Source organism: Zonotrichia albicollis, chromosome 2 (assembly GCF_047830755.1).
Source record: "Zonotrichia albicollis isolate bZonAlb1 chromosome 2, bZonAlb1.hap1, whole genome shotgun sequence".
NCBI classification, from domain to species: domain Eukaryota; kingdom Metazoa; phylum Chordata; class Aves; order Passeriformes; family Passerellidae; genus Zonotrichia; species Zonotrichia albicollis.
The window spans coordinates 40,041,687-40,064,556 of NC_133820.1; the positions used below are offsets into that span (position 1 = coordinate 40,041,687).

General features: G+C 38.6%; 1 protein-coding gene across 1 annotated transcript in view; it reads right to left on the minus strand.

The window, feature by feature from the left end:
* The window catches only part of MAN1A2 (mannosidase alpha class 1A member 2), a 149,814-nt gene that overhangs the window by 88,338 nt on the left and 38,606 nt on the right, over nucleotides 1-22,870 (minus strand). The window contains exons 2-3 of the mRNA XM_005486071.4: nucleotides 15,030-15,285; nucleotides 932-1,028 (exon numbers count right to left, since the gene is read on the minus strand). Of these exons, the coding sequence (XP_005486128.1) occupies nucleotides 932-1,028; nucleotides 15,030-15,285 (353 nt within the window). The remainder of the gene's footprint in view (nucleotides 1-931; nucleotides 1,029-15,029; nucleotides 15,286-22,870) is intronic.

Here is a 22,870-nt window from a genome sequence, read left to right on the forward strand (position 1 = left end):
AACTTACTTCATAGAGTCTGGGTTACAAACCAAGGCTAATCTAGAATTACACACGGCAAATTAAGCAACAGATTTGCAAGTAGCAAAGACTACATGATCACAGAGGTGAACATTAAAGATTTTTCCCTGTCAAATCCAGTTTCATCAGCTGTAAAAAACATAAAGGAAAACCATCAATTAATCATAACATAAAACTAAATCACAGTAAGGTGCAGAAGAGATTTTCTTAGCGAAACTTATACCAGTGCCTATGTACAAGATAACAAAGCATCTAAGAGTGGAAGCAGCCTTTTGCTCCAGTGTTGCACTCAGCTCACTCTCTCCTTGCACTGTGCTAAGCACCATTGGTGAAGCACTGGCCCAGGTTGCCCAGAGAAGCTGTGGGTGCCCCATCCCTGGCAATGCTCAGAACCAGGCTGCATGGGGCTCTGAGCAACCTGGTCTCATGGAAGGTCCCAGCCCATGGCATGGGGGTTGGACTAGATCATCTTTAAAAGGTTCCCTCCAACTCAAACTCTTCCATGCTTCTCATGGAACTAAACACAAAGATCTAGACAATATGAGGTGGGTGTAAAAAAAAAACAAAACAACCCAACACATTTATATTCATTGCATCTCAAAATATAACCCAAAAATAACCATCATTGCATCAGGACTTTTATTTATATATGTACACATGCACACAAAGCATCAGTGTACATAGACACAGCTTAGTCTCTGCAACAATAAGAACATACTACTCCCAAAAAGATAGGTCAATAAAGTAATTCAATGAAATACCACTGAAATAATACATTTCTGTCAATCACACTTTGAAAGATTCTTTATTAAAACAGAGTTTGCTAGAAAGTTCGGGAAGACTTCCAAAGAAGACACATGGACAGAAATATTAAAAAAAAAAGTCACAAACAAACCAGAAAATATAGCCTACCAAATATGTTGGTGGAATGTCCTTTCCGGGCAATTGGTTTGAGCTCATTATGTCCCCATCCATATTGCCTATAATTGTCCCAGGCATGCTTCATCATCTAAGAAACAGGAAAAAAATAGGATTTGATTACACTGTAAAACTACTCTCTATGAATACAACATTTTACTCCTTATTTGAGATTTCATCTTTCACAAGCATCCCAGCACAGTGACTAATTATTTTGTCACTGCTTCTGTTACAGAAATCAGATTTTACAGCATGAATAAATTTGGAAAAAAATTCAGGCCTATTTGACTTGAGCTACAGATCCTAATGCTCTGCATTAGGTTGTTTTCTTGTTCTTTCTTTTCCTTCAACATATGCACAGACATTTAAGAATGTAAGCATAAGGAATGCATTTAAGTGTAAGGAATTGCTTTAAAACACCGGCTAGTGTCTTAAGATGCTAACTAAAAGAAAAATATATATACTGATACCTGAAGCATAAAAAGGATTCATTTACACTGGTACCTCCAAATAGGGATCAACAATTTTACAAAAGGCATAACAGATTTCTCATTAGCAATACCTACTTGACAAAGATGTACCGTCATATAGCCTCTACCAAAAGAAATGCCAAAAGTTTTGCTTTTTAGAAAGCATAATGAACAAAGCAGTATAATGTTATTAATATTTACTACACAAAACATTTAGCTTTTTAACAGATATTTCCACCACCTAGTAAGAAAATTGCATCTAAAAACTCAAAAGGTCTTGCCAACTAGTTGTGCACAAGCCACTAAGCAATGTTTTTATGAATTTGCCAAAACCCTTTAAACTCCTTACTTGTTGGAAATTCAGCAGCCACTAAAACTGCATTCAGCAAAGTGAATGCAGTTTTAAATAAATAAATATTATTAGTACATAAACAGATAAAAGAAAGTAATAGGAAGAAATTAGATATCAAAAGACAATGACTGCCCCAGACAAAAGAACAGTAAGAAGAAACCTTTAGAACAGCCATGTGTCTGTAACCACAACATTTTACATATTTTAGTTTAGATTTCATTTTAAAAGTAGTATTAAAATAGTGTTAATATAAACAAAAGCCCCAAGAAAATGTATAGGACTTAAAATCATGATTTTCACAAGTCTGATAAATGCTTTCTAAGAGGAGAAACTATGTGAATGTAACTAACAGAACAATACTAACCCTTTAAGAAACTGAGGCAAGGCAATCTGTTTTCACTACAATTTACATGACTGCAATTTTCTTATTTTAATCAGACAGTCACCATACTCACAGAAAATGTGAAGGAACAAGCAGATGCTAGCTAAAAAATTAGATGCAGCCAGCTGCCTTACCAGCACTACCTCACATCTCTCCTCTTACTACCTCTCAGATTCCTCCTTCCACCACATTCAAGATTTAGTGGAAGTCAGCATCTTTCAAACTGCATCTAAAGTGCCTGCTGAGACATGGAAAACAAAGTTTCTGTTCCCCCACAAGCATCAAGAGACCCCTATACAACCTACAAAGCCATAATTCCTTTAAATGTAAGCTGCCTCCAAATTTCCCATGGCCGTGTTAAGTCATGCCTAGACAATAAATTTGAACCCTCCACAGGCCCAAGGAGCTGGGGGGCACTTCTGTGTTAAACTGGCATCAACCTAAGCACACCTGCCCCTCTCAAGATGCTCAAGTCCCACTCCTTTTGTCATTCAAAGTCAACTCACATGTTGCTTTTAGTATTTGCACTGATTTTGACACCTGATTAGGCCATAATACTCTAGAACTTCTTTTAGTGCCATGAACTAGCAGTGTAAGAAAAAGAGGATGCAAATATATTAAAAGAGGAGAGAAAAGCCATTTCCCTAGCAGTCACAAACTCCTTAGTGTTTACACAGCACTTACCAAACTGGCCAATTCATTGCTATTGAACATCAAGATGAATCAGGTAAAGGGACCCTCTCTTGAGAGGTAAGAAAACTGCAGTGTGACAAATCCAATAAAAGCCTGGGACAGGCAGTAAGCACAGAAGTTCCTCAGAGAGCTCTCACTGATGTTATCCAGAACAAACCTACAACTTTCCATATAAAATTGTTCATTAATTTAGTATCATAAAATCGTGACTCACAGCACCATTCATATGGGAAGGAACCTCAGGATGCCTCTCCTGCTCAAAGCACAATCACTTATGGGATCACTCTGGGCTACTTCAGGCTTTACCTAGTCAGGGTAGACTTAAGGACTGGGGACAGTCAAGGCTTCTGTGAAGAGTCCTTCTGTAACCTGCAGCCTGCCAGTCCTATAAACTCTACTTGGAAAAACAGACTTAAATGTTCAGAAAGAACTAGAGGATAAAACTAAAGGCTGACCAGTGCACTCTTTGTGTTTGAAAGCAGAGAGATAACTAAACAACATGTGACCATGACGTGGCAGATCCAACCAACTGGCTTGCACATAAGGGAAACTGGGTTTCTGAGATCTTTGGATGTCCCAAATAAATATTTCATGAAGAAGACTCAAATAGCCATTAACATTCTGATAGCAAATACCAGAACAGACCAAAACTAGCTAAGTCCAGGAGAAGAACAACTTGTTTCCTCACAGCAGAATGTTAATTGTGGAATATTTCACTGTCCTAATTCGCAGTACTTCTGGGGGGAAAGTACATAATTCATTACAGAATACTTCATTCTGAAGAAACCCAAAAAAAGTATGCAAATTACACTGGGCTAAAACAGAATACATATGACACGTTTCTCTATATATAATTTATCCTAAGAAAATTTTATTAAGATAGAAACTGAAAAGGAGTACATTTCAATGGATGCATGAATTAATGCAGAAGTAACTTAAGAATACACTAGTGAGACCTGAAAGTCTCCTCAACACAAGAGACTACGACACAGTTGACTGCATCAACTAAGACTGAGATAAGAAATCGTATTTTGAGGAGACTAAGCTAGTTTGGTAAGCACAAACACACCTGTCCTGCCTCTCTGCCTGCCCCAAAAACTAAGAATATGGTGTTTTAAGTCCTCAAGAATCATTTATGACACTAAGCAGCCAACTGATTGTTTCCAGATGAACGCTGATCATTACTTGGACGCTCAACTCGCTGCTTTCCTCCACCACAAAGCAAGCAGACTGCATGATATCATGTTAGCAGAGAGCTGCACATCACACACAAGTGAGAAGCCCCAGAGCTCTTGCATACAGTATTAAGTTTTGTAAGGATGAGATGCCAAGAGATCTTGTAACAACATGGAGGTTTCTGTTACTGCCAGAACAGGTAGCATGTTATACTGCAGACAGAACATCTATACCATTGGGAGCAATTGTGGACATGAAAGCTTTGGAGAGACACAAGAAGACAGATGCCTCTGACAGCTACAAAATTTACGTGAGGATGCCATTTTGGCTCAGAAAGTACAAACAACATGAACTCTTGATTGGAAAAACAAAACTATTTCTATAGGTATGCTAAGCAGCGTTTACATAGTGCAAATTGGAAATGCTGAAGAATAGCTGCAGGGATAGGCAGCTTTTCCTAAAACAAAGCTCTGTCTTTAAGAGGAGAGGAAAGTCTCAGAACTGATTGGAACATCAGCACTACAGATAATAGCAAGTAGGTAAAACTATTTAAAAAACAAATGTACCCAGCCCTTAAAGAACTCAAGAGAGGTACCTCAAGCTCAGTAGAATGAAAATTACAAGCATGGATCAGTAAGCGTGAAAACCACAAGACACACATTTCCATAGCTGAAATTTCCAGATCTGATAGCAGTTTGTCACAGGAAAGGATTGGAACTTGGGCATGTCATATACACATCTTGCAATCTGGCCACCAGAGAACAAGCAGTTTTGACTTTTAACTGACACCATTAATGACAGATCTTGCTTTTGAAAGCAAAATCATTCATGGGGTAATGGTCTGCTGCATCCTAATCTTGAAAATGTTTCTTATGGGATGTAATGGAAATAACAACCAGCAAGATGCTGCTGTAAATACAACTTGGTAATTCTACAAAAAAGACTAATTTGGACTCTGCTGCAAGACAGACAGAAAAGGAAGAAGCAGGACGTGACAAATGAAACTGCTTTTCTAGGTACACCATTATCTAATTGGTTTTGCTGACTTTAGAACATGTTCATGGGATCTAATCTCCTACAGTCACTGGGAAATCAGATTTTTATAAAGAAGTTTTACAAAGACAGAGTGGCAATGATGTCTTTTGACAAACAATAAAAGAAGGCTACAATTATTGAAAAGTGAGTTGTAAGGCAGTTCTACCACTACACCAGCATGTCACAAACAGTAAGGATTCAAGGTAAGGATTGGTTGAAAAACCCCTTTCCAGTCTTAAAAACAGGACAGGTAACCAGCAGACAAAGTAGGAGTCCTGAGAAACAAGCAAAAGAACCAATTTTCTGGCAAATTGCTGTATTTACTGGTTCCTGCCATTCCATCAGGAACATGCACAACAGACAGCAAACAGGTTTTGCTTTCAAAGCAATGTATTCTGATTAGGATACAATTTTGAGAGATTTATATAAACCATCTTCAAACTCTATTTTAAAATTAACCAAGGACTTGCTGACAAAATTACTGCTCAATTGGCAGATTAAAAATTAATAATCATTTTCCTACTGTTGGATGTTAATTTAAAAAATTATCTTTTCCTTGTATACTCAGATTTTTGATGAAACTTAGAAAACTCATACATTTATTTTCTGGGAACTCTATCTCAAAAGAAATTATTTTAGGCACCAGTTCATGCCTCTGTCATGCATTTTTAAACATTGTCACTGAAAAAGTCTGTTTGGAATATGTTCCTAACACACACAGAACGCTAGGTTTTCTTTTACTGTCAAATCTGGTAACAAAACCATTAATAAAACAAAAACACTTATCAGATGGAGGCAAAGTTGGAAATTCTTTTTGCTGGCATTAAATACTTGAAGCTTTAGATGCCTGATGAAATTACAAAGGAAAATCCTTCAGACTGGTGAGAACTGGAACAGTAGATGTAAAGAGCCTAAATCTGGAGAGCTTCACTGCAGCAGTGAACCTTGCTCAAAAATGTTAAGAAAGCCAAATATTTTTAACTCAACATGATGCAGGTATTTTTGACCTTGGACATGATCACAGTTTCAAGAAAGAGAATATGGTATTCACAAGATTGATTGGTGCTGTGCTGTGAAGAAAAGTAGAGCCTCTTGGATCAACTTTGTAAACAACCACAGCTGCACATCAGCCAGGAGAGAGAGGTTCCTATAGCTCCTTTCTTCCAGTCTTGTCCTTTTAGGCATCAGTCCAAGCTTAGCCATCATCTGCTTAGCCCTGCACCCCTGCCAATTCTACCCCATCCTTTTTGAAGCTGAAAGACTAGAACTACACGAAGCTTACAAGATGTAGGGGCACCTGAGCTTCACAGGCTGAGGTAAAAAACCTCATCTGTTCTCCTTCTCTGAAATGCTGAATATCTGCTCACTGTCTGCCATTAAGCACTACAGTGACATTTCCAAGGAGCTATAAAAAACACAATTTCTCATTCTCAAGTGTACTAAGTCACCTCACAGCTTTTCATACTTAGCATGAAGTTGGAATCTCTCCATCTCCAGCCCCAATATGCATCATTTTACATTTAGCTGAGAAATAAAAAAAAAGAGATTATCACTCAGTCCCATAAGGTTTTTCTGCAATTCTTCACATTGGCAGCAAAGTTGTCATACCACTACACATCCATTTTCAAACTCTAAATAATTCATTTGTATCATTTAGAGCATGGATTCCCAGCACATGTCCTCTGTGACCTCCAGCACTGTTTATCTGCACTCTCCATTTCCTGCCTTCTAACCAGTTTTCCAGGCAAACACAGAAACTATCCTCCATCCCATGGCTGCTTAGTTCAACACCTATTAGCAGTGAACCTTGACAATTTTTTTTTTAAACTATGTATCCAACCATCTCTCTGTTATTCATATGTTTGTTGACTCTTCTGGGGATCTTCTATGGCTTTGGAATAGAGCAGGACATCATACATATAGATATGCTCAGTGATTCTATTCCCTGTTCTGGTTTCTGGTAATCTGCAGTTCATTCAGCAGGCACAGGGTTCTGCAGTTGCTTTGGATTCCCCTTGAATCCCTTTCAAAAACTGATGCCTTGTTAGCCACTATTCCTCTGGTAACAAAGCAGAAAATAAGAATAGATGCCAGCGATGCAAATCAGGAATCCAAATCTCAGAGTGAACTAATTAGAGTGAACTGTAGGGAGTTTCAGGTAGCTCAGTATTGTATGTAGATGGTCTCTGACTTCATGGAATGCACTGTGAGAGGTTACACATCAACCACCAGTAGCTCAGACTGTGTATCAATATCATCACTACTACCAATACTTGAGAGCTAATACCATCAGGAAAACTGCATGTTAAAAACACATTGGCATATATCCTATGGAGCTGCTCCAGCAAACACAGAGGGGACTACAGGAGAAGTTATGTAAAGATAACGAACAAGAACACAACAGGATGCTCTGGCTTTCCAATCAAAGTCTCCGTAGCTCAAAACACACCTATTGTCACTTGTATAATAGATCATGTGTAATTTAACACAGAGATCTCTTCAATCTAGCTGTAAGTCATGATTTTTGCTACCAGCATTTCTGTTTCACAAGAATAAATGGCATAAAATATACAAATTTAAAAAAAAATAGCAATAAGGTCAACTAGATTTCATGGAGTCTTTTGATTTACCCAGTTGTGAAGATAGAAAATTTACCTGGAGTTTTTCTCATTTTTGTTTGGCTGATAATATCAGGTAAGTGAAATATTTCCATATTTCTTTGATTTTAATTTGCATTTATGAGTTTTAAATACTGCAAATGTGCTAATTCACTGTTGAAATACAGGTTCTTCTCACAATGGTCTGGAAAAAAGACATCTTTAATAATGAACACCTTCCTGAATTTTTAACATGCTTCCAATACTGCATAAGCACTGGAGAATTCTGTAATTTCTACAACTTGACTAAATTGATTCATTTTTAAAACAGCCTCAAACAAAAACTTGCATTCTTCATGAGTGGCGCATTTTAAGTTACGAATCAAATCAACATATCCAGGATCTGCAGCAGAAATATTGCAAATGAAGCTGCACGCTAGGATTTTATTTCCATTCTTCTATTCCAGCAAAATAAATACACTGAGATGCAAAGCTTCTCACAGACATAAATGATTGATTTAACAAATGTAAAATGAATTCTTTATAAAATCATTCCAACAAGCTGGGGCACAGCTTTTTCAGGGCCACCCCTAACATGCCTGTACTGGCCAAAGTGCCAATTGAACAATATTCATTCTAATATACAAATGGAAAACTAGTTTACCCACAGGCTCAATCAAAAAGATTTTATCCTCAATTTACAGATTTCACTAATTCAGTAAAATTAAGATAAGCTTTAAAAGAGTGTAGTGAAACTAACTGAAAACAAATTTACCTGTTCTCAACTTGTCAGATTATGTTAGAAAACCCAGAACATAGAGAATCCAAATAATGTGCAAACAAAACCAACTAATAAACAATGTGTGTGTGTATACACGTGTGTAATGCAAAGAGATTTTTATACACACACACTTACATATAAAATGTGTGTGTGTGGATTTTATACAAACATTCACACTGCACGGAGTGTTACCTTAAATACTGAAAAAGTTGGGTGATGATAATTATGTCCTTCAGTTTCAGGAAATAACTGTAGAAATGCAAGTCAGGAATAGTGAGCTACAAAATACAATGCAAAACCCTTCACAGGCATGGATTATTACAAACTGATATTGCAACCAACTAGAAGTCCAAGTAAATTTGACCAGGGAAACAAAGACTGTAAAGTGTCAGCAGTAATGAAATTGTTCTAAATTGGTTTTAGATATTGACAAAAAGTCCTCCAGTCAGAGAAGGCAGCCTATTTGGCTAGATCAGAAACACTGCAATGAGAAACAATAAATGAGATTAGCTCTGAAAGTTGTATGAATAGTAACTATGAAAAGAGGATTTATGTAGCATGAAAAGATCTCTGGATGATTAAGTAATTCTTTCTTCTACACAGCTCTTTCCTCAATAAGCACAAAAATTAGAACTCAGGTGAAGGGACACCTACTATTTTTAGCCCAATTTCTTAAAAGAATGAGGCTTATGCAACCTTGCTGTCTGTACATCCATCATTTGACACTTACATTTACAGTAGCCTTTTAATCCATTTTCTAATTTCACACTTGATTTTAAAGAGCTGGAGGAACCAGATACTCTACTTTTTGTGTTGAGGAAAAGAAAAAATATCTGTGGCTAGATAAAGCAGACCGATACAAATTGGTACCCTGACTGAGACAAATGCAGTTATAATTCAACCCTTTCTTCATTCAGGGGGGCAGCATTTAGCACACCAGTAGCTCTAAAGAAGGCACAGAACACACTGCAACTCATGCAGTCAAATATGAAGCTAAGAGGATATTCACAGCAACAAGTGCATGATCAGCAGAGGGTGGTATGAGGGAATATAGGTCAAAAATCCATAGGAAACCATAAGTTTTGCTGCTTATAAAACAGCCTGTTACTCCTCAACAGTATTAGCACCCTCTTGAGTATCATCCAGAGACCAGGATGAAAATACATTGTAATCACTTTTCTTCTTGGCACTTATCTGTAAGTACTTCTGACATTGCCTCCACTAATATTAAATAAATTAACTTCCTACCTTCTCTTCAAACAGGCAATATATTACAACTCTAATTTTAAAAGAGGTTAAGTGGGAAGTTGCGATGGGGGAAGTTCACTGGCAAAAGAACTCAAGTCAGAACATCCCCAGCTTCCCAGACAGACTTGTTCCTCACTTGTGCAAAGCATCCAAACTTACCTCTTTCTACAGGTGTCATATGTCACAAATGAACCTCAAGTTGTGCTGGATGACCTTTAAAGGTCCCTTCCAACCCAAACTATTCTATTATTCAATGACCTTTAACTCTGGCGCCTCTACTTCCTGGATGTCCATTTCACAATAACTTTTGTTTAAATATCTCATCCACCTTTTTTTTTTTTTTTTAACCAGAAAGGTGTGACACACAGGAACACAACCAGAATTTTACTGGGTTGAGAACAGCTTATCAGAAAGACACCACCTTGCCCTCCCATCTCATTAAAAATAAGAGCTTTTAAACTGCACAAGCAAGAATGGTACAGGCAGCAGTTTCAGTCACTTCATAACTCTACCTTACCTCTGTGGACAGCACACCTCCTTTCAGCTTGATTTTTTAAAAGTGTATTTATAATTAGCACTGTGTATTTACATGATTGCATATCACAACAAAGAACAAGTAATAGAACAGAAGCTCCAGAGAACTCAGATTTCCCAATCTATCTGAAACCTACAGCATTATTATTTAGCTGTTAAGTTTACCATGTGCCCTCATGTAACATTCTGGAGAAGCTGTCTTCCAGCTGACAGGCTTAGTCAACAAACATCATCTTACTTCAGAATAGCTGAGGTTGGAAGGGATCTCTGGAGGGTATCTGGTCCCACCTCCCCACTCAAGAAGGGTAATTTTAAACAAGCTGTCCACTCCCAGTCATTACCAAGGAGGGAGACTCCACAATCTCTGTAGGCAGCCAGCTCCAGTGCTTGGCCACTCTCACAAAAAACAATGCTTTATGATGTTCAGGTGCAGCTTCCTTCCTGTGTTTCAGTGTATGCCCACTGCCTTTGTGCCTGCCACTGGGAATCACTGAAAAGAGCCTGCCTCTGTCTTCCTGGCATCCTCCCTCCAGGTATTTTGCAAAATTCCCTCTCTTGCCCAGCCCAGCTGCCTCATCCTTTGTTCAGATGAGAGACTCTCCAGTCCCTTAAGCATCTTTGTGGTCTCTCACTGGACCCTCTCCAACAATGCTCCTGTCTCTTTCATACTGGGGCGTCCAAAACTGAACAAAGAACTCAGGGGTGGCCTCACCAGTGCTGAGCAGAGAGAAAGGATCACCTGCATAGGATTAGGGCCATTATTGGATGAAATACACTATTTTAACAAGTATCCTAAATGAGTGCTGGCAGTAAGACAATACTGTGACATCTCAGGCTGAAATTAAAGAAAACATGAACCCTGAATAGAGCGAAAAGAATTACAAAATTTTCCTTATTTGACTGTGTAGAATTTACCTTCCCATGGAAATAAAACTTACTATAGGCCCCAGAGCACTATGTAATGATTACCTTGAAACTGAAATTAAAAAAAATACTCTGAACACCTTTAAAGAGTACAATAATGGAAATTAAGTGCCAAAATTCCAAGCGCTCAAGCAATTTATAGCAAATTTAACTTGGAAACAAAGCCAACTACTTCCAAAAGACAGGATTTGTTCTTAATTTCTCTGCATTAACCACAATGAAAAGACTCATCTTAAAGCCTTGCTGTAAAATTATACAAGTTGCACTTAAAATCTTTAAAAAAAAATCTCTTTTCAATATTTTTGTTCTACATAGTACAAAAAGCCAAAATATTAATACAAAGCTAAAGTGTAACAGCAAGAATAATTTTCAATGTGTTTGTTCTTAAAGTACCAGTTAATTAAACACCACAGCATCTTCTAGAAGCCTGAACAGCAAGCTAATATGCCAGAGAAGTGCTATAAAGCACGTATGGTAAGCAAGTGGAAAACCTTTATTTCTCAGAGTTGTCACTGTGCATCTAAAATAATCAGCCAACTCAGAAATTCTCCTTATTGAAATAATTAATAGCTTCTTAGAAGAATATAGACAGATTGTACCATTTTGTAAACTAAACTTGAGAATGCAATGTAACACTATATATAGTTATCAGAACCAAATGACACACTAAAAAACCCCAGGAAGATGCAGATTCTGCTCCCAGTTGTATTCCCTGACCTTAAGAAACTTCCCTCTCCATGCTCAGCAAACATTCCTATTATATAAAGTTTCCAAATGTTTTGCAAAGCTCTCTTAAGAGCATTACAGAAATTCTTTTTTACTTTTATATGCACTTTTTTCTAAAATCAAAATATGCCTTTTTAAAATGTTAAACTACTGCCAAACCACTTATAAAGAGATGTTAAAAAAACCAGCCCTCATCAAATTGCTCTTTGGAAAGAAAAACTGGTAATATATTTTCTGCAAAAATAATAGAAACTGGATCCTCATTCGAAAATTTTCCAGCCTTCCTCACATATGTAAAGACTCATGTGTGTTACAAACAGCCCCCACCATTCCATCCAATTCTATACATTTTTCACCATTTGATAGGAGGTGAAATAGGCTGTATAACATCATTAATTCTGTGAATTTGAACAGTCTAAAGCTGTTCTTTGAGAGTGAAGTTCCTCAAATATTTATCAGGACAATTCACAGTAAACCAAATCAGGTCAAATGCTTTCTTGAGAGCACCAGGAATTCTGAAGCCAGATATGCAGCCTCCAAAGAGTCAGTAGCTTCCCTGGGCTATTTTTCAGGCAATCAAAATGTCTTATATGTCAAAAATTATATACATATTTTTTTCATATATATCAGTTGTGGACCTACATTAGAGATATTGTCTCCTTTGTTCATTTTTTCTGCTATGTCTCTGTCTCCAAAGACTATTTGTATTAGTCTACACTGGTTACATAAAACAGTGATGGAGGACCTCAGTGATGAACGGATTTCAAAATGCACTTCACATCTCTGAAATCGCTGCTGTCTTTTCTGAGACATGGGATGCTGTCAAAAACAGGCTTCAGATAAAATATTGTTCATTTGACACTATTAATTTATGTTTTAATCTGAGCCACATTGTTCATTACTGCTTATCCATTCTCCCTAGCAGACCTCCCTCTGCCTTCACACATCTAGCTATAGGACTGACAATCTCCTGCCCTGCATGAAACTAAAATTAAGAACTCTGGAGATCACCTGGTAGCTACAGCACTAAGGTGGCTGAGTCAATGAAGGCAATTCATACAAAAAGAATTTGCACTCACGCTCCCGTGATCCTGGGCTGTAACAAGCACAGTGTGCGCTCAAGGGAAAACTGCTCAAGACAAAGGCATTATTATCCTAACTGAAGGACTTACCCACTTAAAACATAGTCCCACAAACACCTGTGGTCTGGTAATGAAAAGCTACACTTCAGAAGCCATAATAGTAGTCATCAACAAGTTATGCAATAGAAAAACAGCTTGTCAGTGTGACTCACACGTAGGCTGATCATCAAAAAAAGAAGTAAGCCTTTTACAGCATGAGGTGTGTGGCAACTGCAGCTAAGGATCACCACCTGGTGATTCTTACTCACAAACTACTCTGAATTCCTTACACTTTGCTATACCTCCAGGTTTAAATCAGCAAGAATGGTCCACATTTTACTACTTTTTCATGAGACCAAGAAAACTGCCATTCTCTACTAACCTAGAGTTTATAATCTCTCAATCTACAATCTGACCAAACAACCTCAGAAAGGCAAATACTAATTTTCAATCTCCCCTCCAATTCCAGACTTGGTCTATAAGAGCTTTGGTTGATTATTTCTTCTAGCTAGTTCCTCACTGTTAGCTGTGCTCAGTAATTTTGCATTACTTGGTAAACTCAACTTTATTCTATGCAATAAATCCATCTCAAAGGTATTTTGCTACAGTAGTCTGTAGTAAAAATTAAGTGTTGACAACCATGCTGTTCACTGTCCACCCTACAAAAACATTTAGAAAAGCAAACTGCTCTATATATTCTCACTCAAAATGTTTGCAAACAAATTACTAGAGCCTTTTCAAATCCACAATTCAATTTTGTTCTTGGGAAAGTAGCCCTAACCAAGCAGGGTCAAGGAGGTCCAATATTCCAGACACAACTTCCTAGCAAAAGCACTTCTGCAGTAATCACTAACAGACATAACTTTCACAGAAGGATTTGCCACTTCAGACACCCAGATTGTGACAGGGCTCTATATGGAGCACATACTACAAATAGTGATACAGCTCGACACTGCATCACTCATGTATAATAACCAGCTGCTCATTACTTTATAAGAGTGGATTCCATCTAGCCATCATTAATATTCAAAGTAAAATTCCAGCTTGGGTGGTCTACCTACAGAATGGGTGATCCACCCACAGAATGGCACATAATTCAGCTACAACCATTTCCTACAATGAGGACAGGTGAATGACAGATTTCTTTTTGGTTTTATAAGCAAACTGAACTCAGATTGCAATTTAAAAGTAAATTTATCTAATGTAAATACTAAGTGCTATTGTCCTAGACATTCTTTAGTAACAAAGTCAGTGCTTGTCTGCATCTTGCCTGAAGCATTCCTGCTTCACTAAACCAATTTTTTGGCATAAAACTCATCAGAGTGCAGGAAAGAAAAAGAATAAAGAAGGCTGTACAATGTTTTTGCTATACTAGTTACTCAGAGAAAGTCTGGCAATAGTAATAGAACAGTGGCATTGCCAGGACAAAAAGGGGCAATGAATCTCACAGCCAACCAGTAGTGGAGAGGAACAGCAACTCCCATAGTCTAAGTTGCCACAGAACCAAAAGACTAAGCAAAGATCTTAGTTTGTCTCACTTACCTGTAATACATTCAATCCATTTAAATTTACTCAATTTTTAAAACCCATTTAAAATGCATTTTGAAAAGTATGTGATAATTTGGTAAATTTCAAATATTAGCAGCAGGTCTTCTTTTTCCTTATATTCAATCTTATGTTTTAACATCTAAAATCATCCTGTGACACAGTAAGATATTCCATTCTTTGAAAGGAAACTGACAAAGTCATGCCCTACTTTAAAGATGCCCTTGTTACTCTTCCATGTATTAATGACAAAATCACTTTGAATCCATACCACTAAACTGAAGAAATTCCTTAAAATAATTTTTAAGTTGTTATCCAGCGAAATATTAATACTCCAACAGCATACAATAATGCTGCTGCTCATTACTACTTGTCCACTTTTAGTTTACTACATGATTTGCAGATCTGTTTTTCTTTCTTAACATAAATCACAGAAACCAAATGCCATATAAATAACTACTGTCAGACACAAGAACAGGCAGGACCACATCATCATCATCATCTTTACCTCTTTAATTTTGTTCCTCCTTTCTCGGATATCCGGGTCTGCTGGTTCTCCGCTGTGTATCCCTATCAGGTTTGGTAAAGGAACAGGGGGCAGTGGCTTGCTGTCTTTCTTTTTCAATTCTTGCACTACTTTGTTCTTTTCTGTCTGAATCTCAGCTTGAATCTCATCCCGTGATTTCTTCAATTTCTCCTTAGCCTCTTCCAGAGCCTTTTCATGATCTGCTCGGATCTTATTTCTCAGACGTTCCTCTTCTTCTCTAGAAACACAAATGCTAGTCAGCATCTCATTACTAAAATATATTGGTTACAAACAAACTGCAGCTTCAACAGAAGCCACATTCTAACCTGGTTTTCTCTAAGCAATTCTAATGATTTAGATAAGTTTATTGATTTATGTTAGTACACAATCCTACACTATTTTTGCCAAGAACCCCAAAAGAACACCACACATATCCACCACACTATTGTAGAAAAATTTATCATAGGAATTTTTTAGATTGTCTTAGCACCTTTGCTTGTCCACTCAAGAATTTAGAGAGTTGTACTTCAACTACAGGATGTGTGCAGAGGCATATCTAGCAATAATTCAATAATTTTTTTTTAAGAAATCAGAAGGGCCCTTCTTCACTTTCTCCACAATAAATAAATCGTACACAGCTTGACAAGATTGGAAGTAACCACTACAAAAAACTCCACAACCACTTCGTTTATTAACAACCCCCACCACAGCATGTTTTCCCTTCAATTCACAACTCATTGTTTCAATCAGCAAACTCCTTAAACCATCAGTCCTAAAAGCAGAATTAATTATAAAGCCATTTAGGCGCATAAGAGCTTTTAGTAAAACATTATTTTGAAATTCACTTTCAACAAGACCAGAGTCATCTTGATTTTAAGCAATACTTTACAGTGTGATCTTTAATGATCAGTCAAGGTTTTAAGATTTACACATAGAATGAAGAGTTCTAAAGCTTGGCTTAAAGAGGTTATTCTAACAACAGACAAAAATGGCCCGTTCCAGTCCTAAAATATTTCAAGGCATCAGAAAGACACACATCAGACTCTCAATATAGCACCACCTTTACAAGCTTCTTTAAAAAACAGAGTTGCTCAATGACTAATGTTAGCCAAGAAAAGTTGTAGGCATTTTAAAACAAGCATTAGGTAAAAAAAAATGCATTGTTACACAAAGGATACTTTATTAGCTCTTCCATTTTTCCAAAGTGCTATTAGGTTTGCATTTAAAATAAATTATAGTAGCATTATTACCTTCAATATATCAGTACTAAGAATACAAAGCAACATTTTAATAGATGCACTGATGGAAACGCTTTCAAACTGAAGTTCTTCAGCCACTTTTCTCAATATGATTCACACCACATCCATATTTCTTCCAAACAATTAAAAAATAAAGGATTGAGCTCCTCAATTTGACTGTGAAATCCAAGATCATTAATAACTGTCTAAAGGTATCAGTGCCTCTCTCCCTTAACTGAGAAGCAAAGAAAACACTTCCAAAGCAGCAAAACACTATTCTAAAAACAGAAAATAAGTAATACCATTTAGGATAACTTTTCCTTCTACTGTGGCCCACTTATATGAGAAAAAAACTTCCTTGTATTCCTGCAAAAGCTACTTACACTCTGTTGTGGCAGCAATATCATGCTCAAATAGCAATAACAAAAAACAGAAAAAATTTCTACCACTTGGAAGATTTGAAGCTCTGGAAAGCTTTTCCAAGGCTAGCAGAGGGCTCTGCATAAAATGCAACTGGAGAGAATGAGAATGAGGTCGCCAGAACAAGACATCACTCCCACAGTCATGTTCTCCCCAAGAGACAGTAAAGGAGCCAAAGAGGTGCTTGACAGAGAATGAGAAATCTGAAATGTTACTGAACTGTTAAGAGTCAAAATATTTCAGTGTGGGAAAAATGTATTTTGCAGGTACATTTCCCATATTCAAAATTCAGTATCTTTAGGCAAGTGACAGTATTTACTCTCTAAATTCACAAATATTTTGCTGATAGGTATTGAAATTCTTTTTGCAAAGGATCAATCATCATTGAAATAACTGCATTTTTATAATGGAAAAGGTAACACTGTATCTCAGACCTTAACAAAAAGCTGGTCAAGGTATCTTTACATTAACGTAATTGCTTATTGATAAATAGAAATATGTTTGGTAAAACACATGGTTAACTTGGAAGTGCCTAAATACAATCCCCCTGTGTAAAAAAGAATTATGAAGTTTGAGTAGTTACAGTGAGTCTGATTCACTGAAATGAGTCACTGCCGATGTGCTTTGTGAACCTCAACTTTGCACCACCAATATCAAGTGCCAGGAAGATTTTGCTTTTACCTTTTTTTAAGTTTTCCTTTCCAGGTGCCACATGTAATAATCATAATACAAGCTCCATCACTCTACAAACTTCATCTGTTTCTAGATTCAAAGTGCATGAAACAGACATAAATTGGAAAAAAAAAAGTTTTGAACTCACATCTGTCTACACTGCAGGAACCACTGTATAAACATACAAAAGCTGTTCATTTCTAGAGCACAATAATCCAATTAGAGCCATTAAGAAAGTTTGAATGGCACAGTATGATTTCCTTCAGTCACTCAGAAGAAAATAAACAGACTCAATAGAGATGAAAAATCCCAATGCTAACTTTATGATCAGCTCAAAGCCTTTCTTCCAGGAAGTGACCTTTTGAGATAAACAAACAGTAAGATGAAGAGAAAGGTCAACAGGTATTTGAGGCAGTTTACAGGAGATAGCACAAGAGCTTCTTCTGCAGATACATATTCTCTGTGCAATTACCAATGATGGACAGCATGAGCTACATGACACCTCATATTCTACATGCCAGCTGAAGACATATTTTTAAATGCATTCAAGTATAAGACTCTGATAGAAGAAAAATCACACCCTAAATAACAATACCACATGTTTCATCTGAGCTCTTAAGCAACAAGAACTCAGTGAAAATACAGAATAAAGTTCAGAGAATGAGAAGACTGATTATGTGCGAGCAGCTGACACCCCCTCAAGTCACCAAGCTTCCTGGCCAGCAGAGGAAGGTGTAAGCAACAATTTTATACATGCACAGAGCACTATATTAAAATACTCAGAGACCTCAGAAGGATCAATTTAAAAATATAAGACTGGAGAGAATCCCAGCATAAACACGTACACCAAAACCTGTCAAACTGTTTCCGTATCCCACCCCCGCTTCCAAGCAACATAAGTAAACTCTTAAAATTTAAAGTATTTTGAGTAAATCTTCAAAACCTTATCTAAGAGAAAGCTACTTACTTCTAGTCATCCCTAAAGCTTATTCAACAGTCTCAAGAGATGTTCAAGTACCATGAAACTACAGCAGCTACTTTAAAACAACCAATGTTATTAAAATAACCTGTGATTAGACTGTTTTTGCCAAGAAGAACCATAAATAGATTTAATAATTAGAATGTGAAACTAGAAACAGGTGCAAGTTCTTTAAACAACCACTGCCATGAGCTATTGCAGCTGCCTATGCAGGAACACTGTATGCTCTCAGTGTCCACGAGCTGCCTAAATATCATTCAGAGAAGACCACAAATTATAACGCTTGACACCCAAATCACCAACTGGAACTTAATGTGCTTTAATTATGCACACAGTAGCGAGCCTTCTGAACAGCTCCCAAGCCTCACTTGTCAAGACAATGACTTTTAACAAAAGTCTTCCCTATCTGCTGTGACACAACAGGCTCTTTAGAAAGCAAACTGAAAAAAAACCCTCTACAAATTTGTCCAAATTTCTTTGTGAGATTCAAGATTTAAAATAGAGAAATAAAAATTAGAACAGAGTCAAGAAAAGCAAGCAGGCCACCAGCAACTGTTCTTGCCATGAAAAAGTAGGCCACTGGCTTACTATAGAGAAAGGACACACAGTTTATTATCATTTGGATTTTCAGCAGATGGATAGACAACTGTTAGAGGACACAAATATTTGTGTAAGCTTATCATTCAGAAATAACCTCCTGTGTGGAAATTGTCAACCTTTACCCTTTGGTCACACCTGATCTTCAACCAGAGGTTACTTTCAGAGACAGTGAAACAAAAAAAAGCAGGCACTAATTAAAACAAAGTTTGAGAGTCAGCATCTAAAAAGCATTTCACACACTAACTGCAAGACTTCATTCCAGTCCTTCAGCATACACTGTTTTATCCTATCCCCATGTATCACAACCCCATTACCTTCCCTCAGTATATGGTGGATATACATTCATGGCACACATGAGGCATGGAGATACACATCCTGCCCCTCACATGATTGGAGTCTGAAAGAGGAAGAACTGGAAGAACAGAGCAGTGTGTTGGGTTTTGTTCTTGCTGGATTACCCTTACTGTATGGATGGCTGTACTACTGTCAAGCACACACAGAAAAAGAGGCCTGATTATTTTTCTCTAATATTTGGTTTTCATCATCTTGCAGAAGTGACCACTTTCTCCCACTTGGCTGGGCTGCTCTGAGACACCAGAGGTAGGCTCATGAAGGAGTACCAGAGCTGTGTGTCTGTGACAGATGAAGAGGGAAGCTCCACCATTAACACAGAGGCTGTTACTCAGCAAGAGTTTTCCCTTTCAAGGCAAGTCAAGGTTGTATTTATTACACTGAATTTCTTTTTCTTCAAGTAATGAACTGAGTCAGAGATCATGTGTTAGAAAGGAATATTTTTATTGTAAAAAAAAGAATTCTACAGGCATGGAGGTAACTTTGGTGCATCAAAAATCCTGTCAAAGTATTGGTTATAAAGATTTTCGGAAGTGACTTTAAGAAGAATGTTATTCATGTTTTCAACCAAATGTTTTGTCCCCAAAACACTGTTTCTAAATATATTTTCACCTTGCAGATGGACACAGGCTAAAACTCTAGCACACAGAGTAAAGAGATGATAAGTTAGTAGAAAAAAGGTTTTGTTATTTAAAAAAAAACTACTATGTCAAACTGTCCTTTGTCAATGTTCTAAACTACTTTAAGAACATTATGCTTTTTTAGTTATCTGCAAGCCCTCTACCTGCTCACTGTTTTACTTAAAACAGCAATACCTACATGTGCTATATACACACACTATACAGTTACTTGTGCATCCATGTGTTGGCCTGGGAATGAAATGCTGAAACGCAGAATATTCCCCATTTCAACCCTTCTTCCCCAAGGTTGTTAATAACAGTTCATTATGACATCAGAAGAGAAATATCTAATACACTTTGAAAAACTACTGATGAAAAACTTTTCCATATACAGATGTCCTGTGGAAAGGAATCCTGATCAATGGTAAGTTGAATCTAAGTCAGCAGTGCCCTGGCAGCCAGGAGAGCCAACATTGCATCAGGCACAGCATCACCAGCAGAGCAAAGGAGGGGATTGTCCCACTCTGCTCTGCACCAGAGCAGCCTCACCTCGAGTGCTGGGGGCACTTTTGGGTGCTACAAGAAAGATATTGAGTTATTAGAGAGTGTCCAAAGGAGAGTCATCCTCTGATGGTGAACAGTCTGGAGGGGAAGCCTTGTGAGGAGCAGCTGAGGTCACTTGGTCTGTTCAGCCTGGAGAGGACGAAACTGAGGAGAGAGCTCATCGCAGGCTGCAACTTGCTCAGAAGGGGAAAGAGGAGGGGCAGGCATTGATCTCTTCTCTGTGGTGACCCGGGACAGGACCTTAGGAAATGGCCTGAAGTTGTGTCAGGGGAGATTTGGGCTGGACATTAGAAAAGGTTTTTCACTCAGAGGGTGGTTGGGCACTGGAACAGGCTCCTCAGAGAAGTGGTCACAGAACCAAGCCTGACAGAGTTCAAGGAGCATTCAGACAACACTCTCAGATACATGGTGTCTCTTGAGATTGTCCCCTCAGTACCAGGAGTGAACTCTTAAGATCTTTCTGGGTCCTTTCCAACTCAAGATACTCTCTGATTCTGTGATTTACTGCCCAGAAAATTACCCCAAAAAACAGACACCTGTTGTGGTGTGTTGCAATATCCTGTTTTACCTTCTCCCTTCCCCCTCGCCCCTCGCTGAGTGTGCCCTGTCAATCAGGCTAACATACCAGCAAGGCGTCGTGTGATAGGTGACCCTAGTACCTGGAGACCCTGCCCCTTCACCTGGTTGGTGACTCACCTGTCCCCTCCCCTTCCCCTGTCCTGAGCTTAAAATGTGAATGAGACCATGCGGCCCTATTCTGTTATCAGCAGTAGCCCAGTGCAGACGTATCTGTGCTCATGGAATAAACATCTGGCTACCTTCTAGCAGAATCCGCTCCCTTCTTTTCTTCACCATCGCCAGAAGCTCTCCCCTGAGGAGAACGGAGTCCTGTCTTGTGCCCCGCTGCACTCTGCCGCCAGCCAAGGTATCTTTGAGGTATAACACCGCAGAGCTGCCTGTGGCCCAGCAGCGAAGGTCAGAACTGGCCTAGGCACCATCTAACTGGTTATATTGGGATACATATTCCAATATATTGGCGTCCCTGTGGGTGGCTCGACCCTGAGCCGGAAAACGGACTCGCAGTTCCTCAGAGAAGCTTCTGCCAGCCGTGCATCCAGCTGAAAGGAGCCTGGCTTCAAGACTCCCAGCTAGAGACTTTGGGAATACTCCCAGAAAAAGTTTCGTGGACTGTTCGGCGCCTTTGGAAAGCCCTGCTTCATTGTGGTGAACAGATTTTCCAGAGGAAGAAAAGGGCAGCCTCTCTTGCACCCAGAGAGAGGTCCTTTTCCGGTGGAGACCTGCCTGCCTGTACCCAGCCTACAGCTTCCATTTCACGTGAGTATCTCTGCTTTCGGTAGAGCAGAAGCTCAAAAACAGACTCTGCCGCGAGTTCTGTTCCTTTTTGCCTTTGCATTTTGGCTGCGCAGCCCCACAGACAAGAATTCATAGCGTTCTAGTGTTAGCTTTCCTGCTGCGTGTTTCACTGTTTTTTAGAATTCGCGCCGGAGCGGGATCGCTCTCTGCCCTTCCCCCCCCCGGCTCAGCAGCGTGTTCAGACACGTGTTAGGAGATTTTCTTTCTCTTTCTCTTTGCGGGAGAGGGGGGGGCTCTCTTTCCACGTGGCCGGGGGACCTGCGGGGGTCGGGAGTGCTCTGCACACGCGGCGGCGGCGGGGGGGGGCGTCCCGGTTTCGGCTGCCACGTGGAGTAGTTGCTGTCTCTGCTCCGCGGAGGTGCTGCATTCCACCGCGGGAGAGGCTTTGTTTCTGCCTCTGTTCGGCAGGGCGTGCCCTGCTGCTGCTGCCCGGGAATTTTAAAAGCAGTATATACAGCTGCATTGTGAAGCTTTTGTCTGCTCGTTATCGCTTTCTATCTGTGGTTTTTTTTTAGAAATTGGTAGCTGATTTTAGCTTTGTTTTTGGTCAGGCGGGATTAAGTACTTTGCTTTTTAACATGGGTTCCAAACTTAGCATTGTACAAAGGGGAGTGTATTATGATATTGTTAACATTTTAATCAAGAGTAATGTGAAATTCTCTAAAGGAAAATTGAAACAGTTTATAAGATGGCTTTTTCTGCAGTTCCCAAACATTTCCCCTGAAGAAATCCACAATATTCAATTCTGGGATAAAGTTGGGAATGAATTGATAACCTTAGGACAATCTGGCAAATTACCCTCAGCTAAATTTGTGTTCTGAAGTTTGCAAATTCGAACAGCATTGCTCAAACAAAAGGAAATGGAGAAAAAGCCAAATGTAAAGCCATGTGCCTCTGCTCTCCCTGTTCCTCCCTCTCCCTCTAACACCCCTAAACCTCTTTCCCCAAAAAAATCCCGAGCACGTGTTAGCTTTTCGGAGAGCAGTGATGTCCAAAATGGCCCCC